Genomic DNA, 12048 nt, shown 5'->3' with positions numbered 1-12048 from the left:
GACGCTGCAGAGATTAGTTCATGTTTCAACAGTAAAGATATTATTATATTATCATTATTATTGGATTGTTTGCAGTTCTGGTTTAGTCAGTGTGACTCGTTAAACTCGTTAACTCGATAAATCTGGGAGTTTTGCTGTAAAGTGAGCCGTCTGCTCCTCTTGGGGACAGTGAAGTTGGAAGTGAAGTGATGATTTTGTTATCTGTCATCTCATCACTTATCGGGGACAGTCGACCGAAAAAAAAACTTCCTTCTTCATCTTCACATCTATTCAAACCTCCTCAGCTCCTCCTGCTGATTCAGCTCTCCGTCGCTGGAGGGAGACGACTGACGGCAGCTCAGAAACACCCGAGGGACCTGTGTAAGTGTGTGTGTGTGTGTGTGTGTGTGTGTGTGTTACCTGCAGCTCGTTCTGCAGCTGTGTCACAGCGTGTGTGTGTTGGCTGCTCCAGGCCTCCTCCCTCCTCCTCACGCTCTCCTCCAGACGAGACAACACACACTGCTGACTGCGCTGCAGCTCGCGCACGCACGCGCTCTTCTGCTCGCACACACTCTGCAGGTGAGCGATCTACACACACACACAGAGAGAGAGAGAGAGCGACGCCAGAAAACTCCTGTTAGATGAAACACGCAGAGACAACTTTCTTCTCTTCGATCGTTCCCACTAGTGACATAAAAAATCTCAAATAAAGCTCATATTATATGTAGATATACAAATAACAACAATAAATTAAAAAACACATTTACATGAATTTTAAACAGCACTGGGTGTGACGTCACTGTTGTTCCCCAATAACAGCAACACACACACACACACGTCCAGATTACACATTTGTTCTTCTGAGCAGGTTTTCTATATGTGGTGTAAAAGTAACAAACTGGATGTAAACAAACCAATCCACAAAATAAATGGAAACAAGTAATCGTGAATGGTGGTAAAAAAAACAACAAATTACTATTAAATCTTTATGTTGCTGCCTCAGCTTGATGAAAGTTTTATATCATTTCCTGTTTGTATTCTCTATACGGACTGCTAAAACATTTAGTGTGTAGAAACTGTTCACCTTGTTGTTGGCCTTCCGGAGGTCAGAGGTCAGCTGGTCCACCTGCTCGTTGATGACGTCACACAGCTCCTTCCAGGTAAAATTACCCAGGAGGCTCTGGGGCTGATCGAGGAGGACGCAGCCGGCGAGGAGACGCTGGTACAGACAGTAGAGGAAGGACAGACGGACCTGAGACACACACACACACACGCACACACGCACACACGCACACACACACACACACACACACACACACACAGAGGCTCAGTGTGATGTAGTTTTATAGGATCTACTCAGCATCATAAACAGTTTAATTAAATGTTTCCAACATAATGACATCATGCTGCTCTGAAGAACATCAGGACAGCGAGGACGGACTGAAATAATGAAAGAATGAAAACCTTCATTTGACTGAGAGAAAGGAATCAAGAGAAAGGGAAGAAAAAGAGGGAATGAGTATGGAGAGAAGGTAGAGAGACACCTGAAAAAGACCAGGACAAAGAGAACGAGATGAATAATTGTCTATGAGCACCTTTGACTCTTCCTGATAGAGGTCGGTCATCTTCTGGACTTCTGCCATCCTCTCCTCCTTCTCTCTCTCCTTCTCTTTCTCCCTCTCCTCCCTCTCTTTCTCCCTCTCTCTCTCCCTCTCCTCCCTCTCTCTCTCCTTCTCTCTCTCCCTCTCCTCCCTCTCCTTCTCCAGCTCGGCCTGCAGACCTCGGCTTTGCGTCGACCAATCGGAGCTCTCCTGGCGCAGCCGAGCCGTTTCCTCCTGTAGTTTGACCGACGCCTGCTGAGACTCCTGGAGAGAAACGAGACACAGCGAACGACGGTAGATGAGACTCTTCCTGTCAGTAAGGAGGACGGAGTGAGACGTCGCTGTTTTACGACACTCGGACCCACGAAGAAGAAACTATGATGTGTTGTAGTTCTCTTACATAGATATATAAACACCATCCAGCCTTCAGACTGTAAACGAAGCTACTCACATGGATAAAAACAATAAATGTATGTGTCTATTAAGTCAAATAAAGTAGCAGGTGGGAGAGATGTCTGTGTGTTGCAGTTTAAGAAATAACATCTGGAAACAAAAGCAGGTCGTTCAAAGTTTAAGACAGTTGAGTAGGGAATCACTTTAAATGCAGCTCAGTGTCTCGTAGATTCTACACACACAGTTTCTGAATGAAACTGTGTGTGTGGATGAAATGGATGGATGAAATTGATCGATTGATTTCTGGAGCGCAAGAAGAGTTTTATCTGCTGCATGTTAATTCATTTCTAAAAACACTTACACTGAACTCTAACAGGCTGCGGCTGAAGCTCACCAGAGAAGAAGTTTGGACTCTCTCTTACCGAACGTTACGACTAAACACGCGTTTACAAATAACGTTAATATAGAAAGTCATGTCCAGAGCAGCTAGAGGTTGACGGACAGGAGCCTGCTGCTCTGTGTGACCCGTAGAAAGCTCCGCCCTCGTGGCTGAACCGCAATCACAGTAATGACGGTGACAGAAATAGTTGGCGGTATATATTTAAAAAATGTGACTCAGCTATGTGAAATCAGCCCCATTCAACCACCATAATATTGCAGCATCTTGCATATATTACACGTTGCTATGGTCACCGCTGTGTGACATCTTCTCTTCCACTGTCCTGTAATTACACCTCCTGTTAACTTAAGTTCCCTCCGTGAGACTAAACGTTATTATTTCTGTGATGATGTGGGAAATGTGAACAGCCTCTCCAGACTGAATAAGTAATAATATTTAAGACCTTATAAAAATATTTGACCTGTTGTAATGAAGCTGAGATTCATCGGCAGTATCTGTACGAGCACGTCACTGTTCTTTCTCTTATTCTCATCAAGCTTTCATAAAACATCTCTCAGCTGATGTAATATCTGTGATTTCCTGCTCTGAGGATGAACTCCGGTCCGGGACAAAGATATACCTCGATCTGTCTGCTCTGATCTGAGGTCAGCCGTTTCAGACTCTGGTTCTCCTCCTCCAGTCTCTCTGACGCAAGCAGCAGATCCTGAACCTGCCGTGGAAACGCAGCAGAGATTTATAAAACAATAATGAACTAAAACGCCCGCGTGATGAGCGGAGAGCGTGTGTTTCACCTGTTTGTCGGTCTCTTCCAGTCTGTGTCGGTGAACGCCGAGTGTCGTCTTCAACAGCTGCAGGACTTCAGCGGGAAGACTCTCGTTCCCATGATGCTTTGCAGCGGGACTACAGCCTACAAACAAACACACACACACACACACACATGTTAAAGCTTCTGAAAGTGCTGCAGCTGTTTGTTGTTGTGTTGTGTGTTGAGTGTTTACCGCTGCTGCCGTGTTGTTGGAGAGTTTCTCTGATCTGCGTCACACAGCTCACAAACGTCTCCTCGGTGTCAGACTGTCTCTTAGCAACCTAAACACAGAAGAAGAAATGAAGATTAAAGGGTTAGTTCACTCAAATGAACAGAGTTTTTATATATCATATGTGTGTGTGTGTGTGAGACCTGCTCCAGCTGTGAGTGTGTGTCGGCGTGTCGTCTCTTCTCCTCCTCCAGCTGTTCCGTGAGGTCAGAGGTCGTCTTCCTCTCGGTTTCCAAGGCAACGCTCAGGTCAGACTTGCACTGCTCGAACTCTTTATGCAACCTGAACACACAAATATGTTCATGTATGAAGTCACACAAACTGTTATGAACAATATTAATAAAGAAATAGTGATGAGTATAAACGTGTTGGATGATGTCGATCTGCTATATCACATATATTTATTTGATTTGATTTTAAATACGTGATTTTAATTATAATTTATATATACATACACTTTTTGTATTTATTATTTTTTATGTCCTTGATTGTTTATTGCTGCTGCACATTGATATCAGCGTGTGTGTGTGTGTGTGTGTATGTGTGTGTGTGTGTGTATGTGTGTGTGAGAGGTTTCCTTCAGGATAATAATAAAGTGGAAATAATCACATGAATAAAATGTGTAAAAAAATATAAAATGAAACAATCATTTGTGACATAATTTAGAAAATTATTAAAAATCAAATCATTGTTATGAAATTGATATTTTATCATTATTATCTTAACATTTATCTTTATTAAATTAGAGACTTTTTATATTTTATTTTAATTTGACTTCCTTTTTTCAAAAGTCTGCTTTTATTTCAAAATGACATTTTTTGTAATTTATTCATATGATCTAATTCACATATTTTTATTTATGTTATTTTGAAAACTTAAACCAGAGCATAGAAACAATATACATAAATATAATAAAAATAAATAAATAATTAAAATAAAAATTAAATAAAAATTAAACACACAGACACACTCGGGTGATAAAGAATCTAACTGAATAATAAAAAATTTAGATATAACTTTTAAATAATTATTTTAATTGTTGCTGTCACTATAATATGTAATATTCAATATTAAAGTATATATATATATTGTAAAAAAAAAAAAAAGGTGATAATAGTTCAAGTTATATTAAATATTACATATCAAAATAAAAGCGTAAATATTTTTATTAAAATGTTAATTAAATAAAATAAATAATTTGATTAAGTGATTAAATTAATTCTAGTTAAACATCAAAGTTCACTCTGGGCCGACAAACAATCCAACTTCCTGAAACGTCCACTTACAGTACTTGTGTTTTCTGGAGCTTTCAACCATATTACACAGTCTTCATCAGCTCTGGAAAAAGCAAGTAAGTGGACTTTGAGTTGGGATTGTTTTGTTTACGTAATATTAATAATACAAACAAAATGGTGCCTTCAAAATCGCTAATTTTAATTTGTAAAAATAAATAATTTATATCAAACTATAAATAAAGTGTTTAGTCTTTCAAGTGATTTAATAATTATTAGAATATTATTGTGTTACTATAATATTAATATGAACTATTGTTAATATTGTGTGTGTGTGAAGAGGAACAAACTAAACAAACTTTAACAACAGTCGTTTGATTGTTTTCTCGCCGTGACCTCACCGCTCCTGAGCGCGCTCAGTGCTGCCGCTCCTCTCTCTCTCCAGGCTGTATGCTCGCTCCACCTCTCTGAACTGAGCTCTCAGCAGCTCCAGGCTGCACTGCGCCTCCTGGTGGCCGGACCGCTCCACCGCCACCGCCGCCTCCAGGTCCCGAACCCGCAGCTGACAGGTCACATGATCAGAGACAGATTAACATTTAAAAGGTTTATTAACACATATTCATTTCGACACACACACACACACCCTCAAATGGCATGGACCCCTGCCCTTTGCAGTCAGGTCAAGAAGAACAGAGGACTGTAAAACACTTGGACTTACAAATATAGTTTTAGATTTTGTCTAAGGACAGTTATTGTTGTATGTTGATATGTGTGTATATCACAATATGTGTTGTTATTTACTTTAGTTAGACTTTTATTCCACTGCCTTTAAGCCAAGAAATGTAAAACTAAAATAATCCCATCATCCGTGATAACACTATCATCATGTTTAGTACCGTTCTGCTTGTTCAGTTTCAGAAAGCTAAAGCTACTATCAAAGATGCAAAATTAAGAATCGTGCAATTGCTAAATTGTAAATACTTTGATTAATGGAGTAACCGTATTCAGGAACTGTACCTGTCTGTCCATGGACAGGAGGGGACTGACTCTGCTCCCCCAGAACTCTGCTACCCCTGGGATTGACTAGGATGCACCTTCTGGGTGAGCAGACTAAAACTTTAAAACAGTGTCTGTGCTGTTTTTAGGCCGCTCTTTTGGGCTGCTTGTTGCTGGTTCATCTTGCTTTTTTACCGTCTTCTTACTTTCTGCCATGCCGGTGGAAAGCTTGCATTTGGCTAGTCTGAAGATGTGACTCAGAACAACAGGAGGTGAAACCTCAAAAGTCTAGAGTCATGAGTTGAGGATCAAGTCTAGGAGAGCATGAACCAGGAGCTCTCTTCCAATGGAAACATTTCAACTCTGGACCAGCAGACTTACTCATCATTACAAGATCCAGACTCCAGCTTCTCACCCCAGCACATCGGACTCCATTCTCCACAAGAAACCACCCCAGGGTGCAAGCAAGTAGTCCTACAACACTTTCATCACCTTGCTTAAACCCTGGTGCTTTCATGATTTGTAACTTCAATTAGCAATTCAGAACTAAGCTGTTGTACCATTGATTTGACTCACTGCTTCTCAGGTAACAGTCATCACATCCATTTGTCAGGTCTCACATACCAGCTGCACAATAGATAACTCTGCATCATGCATTCGAATCATTCGCTAGCCATAGCCTTGTGTACCAGTTTCCCTTTCCCTCTTGTGTCTTGTTTGTAAAATGTTGTAGTGTTTAGTACTTGTAGCTGTAGTATTAGTAGAACATGTGTATGTAATTAAAGTGGACTTGTTTGTGTTTTCTTGTGCTTGCATCTCAGTCACTTAACCTTGAAAGACCTATACCCTTGCAGAATCATAATTACAATTAATAACATCCCTTGTGTGGTGACCAAGGAGGACTATTTCCCTTTTATTATACCTTCTCTAATATGAGTTATATCGCTGGACAAATAATTTCATGTTGGAGTTCTGCACAATAATAACTCATAAAATCATGAAGCTATTTGAGTGCACAAATTCCTACAACATCTATAGGTTTGAAACACTCTTTGTCATTGTTAGGACTCCAGCAGCAGTGTTCTGGATCAGCTGTGATGCTTTTCTGTTTGTTCTTTGTGTGAAAAGAAAAGTGTGTGTGTGTGTGTGTGTGTGTGTGTGTGTGTGTGTGTGTGTTACCTGGATGATCTCAGAGTTGAACTTGGACTCCAGGTGAGCTGCTCGCTCCGCCTCGATGCTCGACTGCAGAGACTTCACCCTCTGATCTGACACCTGGAGAGAAAATACAATCCTCCGTTATCTTCCTCCATCACCTTCACCCGCCTCGTCCCGTCCTCTTCTTCTGTTTTTCCCTCCTCCTATTCACTTCTCCTCACCTCCTTCTCTCTCCTGCTCTGCTCCTCTCTCTCCATCAGGTATTTTAGTTCGTTAGCTTGTCGTCTGTTCACTTCGGCCTCCTTCTCGCTCTCCTTCTGCACCTCGGTCATCCTCCTCTCCGCCTCCTCCAGAGCCTCCTCCTGATCCTGGAAGACGAGAGAAAACACGGAGAGCAGGTGTCGTGATGATTTTATGAATTTTGAGAGGCTTCTGCTCCTGGTTTAAGTGAGGACCTCATCCTGTACTGGACCTTCAAAAGACTGTTTAAAGCTCCAATGAGCCTACAGAGAATTATCAGTGACTCTGCAGCTCCCCTTGGCTTTTTTTGTGCTGCAGCAGGCAGCTGTTTTCAGGGGAAAACTCTTAAAAACCACTGTACACTACCTGCTGAGCACCAAACAGTAAACAGACACAGTTAGCTGTAGACTAGCTGGTGAACATAGTGGAGCATTTAGCAGCTAAAGAGCCAGATATTTCCCTCAGGAGTTGGTAGAGAGTAAAAACAGAAGCTAAAAGAGAGTGAATATTGGACTTACATTCACCAGGTGGACAGAAACACGACTCCACATGAATGATAATGTCGCTCCGTAACTGCCGGACGTGGAAACAAGCGACTGTTTTGAAGTACGAACCTGCAGCAGTCGGTGCAGTCGTTGGTTCTCAGAGCTGAAGCTCTGAATCAGCTTGTCTCGCTCCTCCACGTCCTGCTGCAAAGCATGCTGGTCCTCCTCTCTGGCCTTCCGGGTGATGTCCAGAGCTTTCTGCAGCTCCTGCACTGTCTGCTGGAGCTCCGCTGCTCGCTCTGACACACAAACACATGACAACAAAATCTTACCTCTATAACTACTGATGATATTTTATTGTTATAAAGGCTGTAATGGAGGCTAAACACGCACACAGTGTTTATACATACAAAGGTTCTTTATATTTCAGTGAAGGAAGGGATGAAATTAAAGGATTCACGGTTTTTCAAATCTGTCTTAATCTGTCCTCCTGTCCGTACCGACCACCAGAAGATCCCTTCATAGTGCAAGTCCCTCTTTTTGTTACTATACTTCCACCTGCAGTTCAACAGGGAAACACTGTCCGAGGAAACACAAAGAGGGAATTTGATGCTAAAAAGACTGTAAATGTGTCAGATATCCACTTGATGTGACTAACTCAGACTGATGAAGCTGAATAGAAGCTTCACACAGACTTTTAAATGACTGTGTGGACACACTGTGGATTTTGGCCTCCATCACATTTTTAAAGGGAATCTTTTAATCACCAGTATGAACAGGAGGAATGATTACAGCTCATCCAACTGTTGTTTTAAGACACACTGGAAACATTGTGAAACCGTCCTTTAAGCTAAGAAGGTGCGTTTGATTCAAGCTTGATGTTTTTTTTTAAAGTACCACATTCAGCCACTAGATGTCACAGCACCAACATCTCAGACCAAAACAAACCACATTTACTCAGTAATGTTGCGCAACAGTCCGGCCGGTGCAGCAACTAAAAACAAAGAACAGTGAAGCTCGAGATCACAACACACACAGATCACCATTACTCCGCTATATCTCTACATAGCAAACAGCTGTTTGGTGACATCCAGTGTGGCTCTGTGTTATTTATTAGACCTTTAAAAGATGAAGGAGGAAAAGAGTCATGTGATAGAGACACGAGCAGGCAGAGAAACCGTTAAGGTCTATACATCATTTCATCAGCAGTAAAACTGTTTTCTAGAATAAAGAGCACATAGACGTAGACTCTGTTTGATTCGAGGTTGATTTCTGAGACTTTTGAGCTGTCGGTTCATCCAGGGTGTGTTTGATTTGAGTACCTGCGAGCGCCTGTTTGTCTCTGCCAAGCTTGGCAACTTGGTCGACGTCTCTCTGACTCACAGTCAGCTGATACTGAAGCTCCACCCTCTGAGCTTTCCCTCGCTCCACTGATGACCTCAGCCGGGTCAGCTCCGCCTGCAGCCTACATAGCTGAGCACACACACACACACACTTTAAAACACACACTCATCTATAAAGACATGATTAAAACAGTTAGTTAAAGAAGTCAGTCACCTCCTTGTTGTGGCCGGACGTCAGCTCCACCTTTTCTTTCTCCAGCTGACTGACTCTCCACCTCAGCCTCCCCGACCCCTCACTGCCTGTACCCCCTTCTGACGCCGCCCTCCTCCCTCCTCCTCCTCCTCTCCTCCTCCCCCCATCTCCTCGGCTCATGTGCCTCCCTCTCTCTGTCTCTCGCTCCCCCTCCTCCTCATCACCCTCTCTTTTCCTCTCTCCTCTTCCTCCCATGTCTCCTGTCAGCTTCTCTTCCTGCTGCATAGCGGCGATGAACTCTTTCAACCTGAAGAAGAAATAAGAAATCCCGTCATGGATTAAGTCATTTGTGTGAAGGCTACACTACATGGCCAAAAGTATGTGGACAAACCCTGCAGCTGTTTAGATAGTGTAAGATCTAACACAAGGTGCATTAATCTGCAGCTTTAACAGCCGTTCAGCCACAAGATTCACTGATAACGCAGGTTCACATCATACGTGACGGATGTTAGAGATGATAAAGACGTGCACTTTTGTATTATAAAGCATCGAGTCAGATTCCCGGTTGTAATTACGACATGTACGCGAAGAAACTCCTTATTACAGAAACTCTGACGTGTCATGAACGCTGCATAAGTCCCGGCTCGCGGTTGGCGTTCCAGCTCATGTCAAAGGTGTCGGATGGTGTTGCATCATGATGTGCAGGCCAGTCAAAATCTTCCACAACAATCTCCAGGCTTGAAACTACTGTCTAAGATATCATTATATGCTGTGGCATTAAAATGTCCACATATTTTTGACCACATAGTGAAGGTATGAACTCAGCACACAGTACAGCTGCTGAAAAAACATTTACTTGCTGTATTTCTTACTTGTATTCATACATAATGTCTCAGAATAGATGCATCCGTATAATCAGATTACATGTGTTCAGCAGCTTTGTTGTTTATACAGAGCCACGATACCACACACAAAAAGTACATGTTGCAGTAGTAGCAGTGCAGTAATTGCAAAGGGACCGTTACTACCTGTTTTATTGTTTCAAATCTATATTCTCAGCCCTCACCTCGCTATCTCCTCCTCGGAGCTCCTGGCAGAGCTGACGGCGGCTCCCGGCTGCGTCCCCCCCCGCGTCTCCGCTCGGCCCGGCCCGCTCCCCCCTCGCCTGCTCCGGCCATGCTGTCTCCTCCGCTCCGCTGGTTCGGTCTGCATAGCTCCACCTCTGAGCCGAATTCAATCACCCTGAAGATGTGTTTAAAATAGACGTTATTACAGATGTGGGACTTTCTGTTCACTGATTGATCAAAGTGATCAGAGACACTGGAGGAAGTACTCAGATCCTTTACTTCAGTAAAAGTACATAAGTATTATGAGCTTGATGTAGTTAAAGTATTGCAGTAAAAGTACATAAGTATTATGAGCTTGATGTAGTTAAAGTATTGCAGTAAAAGTACATAAGTATTATGAGCTTGATGTAGTTAAAGTATTGCAGTAAAAGTACATAAGTATTATGAGCTTGATGTAGTTAAAGTATTGCAGTAAAAGTACATAAGTATTATGAGCTTGATGTAGTTAAAGTATTGCAGTAAAAGTAGTGGTTTGGTCCCTCTGACTGATATATTATTATATATGACATCATTAGATTATTAATAGTGAAGCATCAGTGTTAGAGCAGCATGTTACTGTTGTAGCTGCTGGAGGTGGAGCTAGTTTACACTACTTTATATACAGTTAGCTAGTTTAGTCCAGTGGTTCCCAACCTAGGGGTCGGGCCCCTCCAAAGGGTCAGCAGATAAATCTGAGGGGTGGTGAGATGATTAATGGGAGAGGAAAGAAGAAAAAACAAAGTTCTGATACACAAATCTGTTTTCAGTTTTTTGGACTTTTTCTCTAATCTTTGATTTTTGCTGAAATATTGGATCATTTGAACATTTATTGAAATGAAAGCATGTGAGAAGTTTAGAGGGAAAAATCACTATTTGGTGGAGCTGTTAACAACTCATAGACATGTGAAATGTGACCCCGACTACACACTGCTTTTTGTAAGACGTCAAAAGACAAAAAGGTTGGAAACCACTGGTTTCATCTTTAACAATGTGTTGTATTTTAAAAGCTTGTTATATTATCCATTGTGTCAAATCTTCATCTGAAAAGTAACTAAAGCTGTCAAATAAATGTATTGGAGTAGAAAGTACAATATTTCCCTCTGAAATGTAGAAAGTAGCATCACATGGAAATACTCAAGTAAAGTACAAGTACCTCAAAACTGTAGTGAAATACAGTACTTGAGTACTTGCAGGTTGTTTTGTACCGGGGGAGGCCGGTTGCTTAGCTGCTGATGTTTCCCTGCCAGCAGACGCACTCAACCCGTTAGATGAAGCGCTTTAGTATCATCAGAGATATTTACGTCTTACAACAAGACTTCAGACTAATTACGAATCAAATCGATTAACTCTTCGATTCGGCATCCGTCACACACACAGATTAACGCTTGTTTCGACATTATTTCAACGTTTGTTACTCACAATCTTCTCTGTAAGAAGCGCAGACGGATGGATGACATTTAAACATCACCGGTTTACAGCTGATATTTTACTCATATTAAGACCTAACATATGCCGAATTTACCAGGAGGGCGTAAACATTAGCTGAACGTTTTAAATCTTGTTCTGTCGTATCTGCATTATTATCAGTCAACAAGAGAGTTTTTAATTCCTACATTTCATGGATGGAGTTCAGCTACGGGACGCTGTTCTCATAACGGAATACGACCAAAATAAAAGTCCTTTTCATTAACAACTTAGTTTGCTCCAAACAGCGACTTAAACCAGTTATAGCCAGTTTGAAATTGTTTACACTACACATTTATATTAAAGATTAAAAGCAAAACTTGGCAAAAACACACTTACGGCAACAGTCAACCGGGAACCGTTTGAATCCGACGCCATCTTTAGCGTCCTTACGTCATTTCAGCGCTAACTCATGATTGGCTGGATA

The 12048-nt window shown here is 41.7% G+C and overlaps 1 protein-coding gene across 1 annotated transcript in view; it reads right to left on the bottom strand.

The window, feature by feature from the left end:
- Window positions 1–12048, bottom strand: part of LOC137174322 (coiled-coil domain-containing protein 171-like) — a 19649-nt gene extending 7601 nt beyond the window's left edge. Inside the window, exons 1-15 of the mRNA XM_067579536.1 lie at window positions 11961–12048; window positions 10118–10293; window positions 9073–9358; window positions 8838–8988; window positions 7645–7814; window positions 7012–7158; window positions 6815–6907; window positions 5041–5201; window positions 3551–3689; window positions 3372–3459; window positions 3165–3280; window positions 2993–3082; window positions 1575–1844; window positions 1064–1231; window positions 400–567 (exon numbers count right to left, since the gene is read on the bottom strand). Of these exons, the coding sequence (XP_067435637.1) occupies window positions 400–567; window positions 1064–1231; window positions 1575–1844; window positions 2993–3082; window positions 3165–3280; window positions 3372–3459; window positions 3551–3689; window positions 5041–5201; window positions 6815–6907; window positions 7012–7158; window positions 7645–7814; window positions 8838–8988; window positions 9073–9358; window positions 10118–10263 (2193 nt within the window). The 5' untranslated portion in view covers window positions 10264–10293; window positions 11961–12048. The remainder of the gene's footprint in view (window positions 1–399; window positions 568–1063; window positions 1232–1574; window positions 1845–2992; window positions 3083–3164; window positions 3281–3371; window positions 3460–3550; window positions 3690–5040; window positions 5202–6814; window positions 6908–7011; window positions 7159–7644; window positions 7815–8837; window positions 8989–9072; window positions 9359–10117; window positions 10294–11960) is intronic.

Source organism: Thunnus thynnus, chromosome 22 (assembly GCF_963924715.1).
Source record: "Thunnus thynnus chromosome 22, fThuThy2.1, whole genome shotgun sequence".
NCBI lineage: Eukaryota > Metazoa > Chordata > Actinopteri > Scombriformes > Scombridae > Thunnus > Thunnus thynnus.
This window is presented reverse-complemented; position numbering and strand designations above follow the sequence as displayed.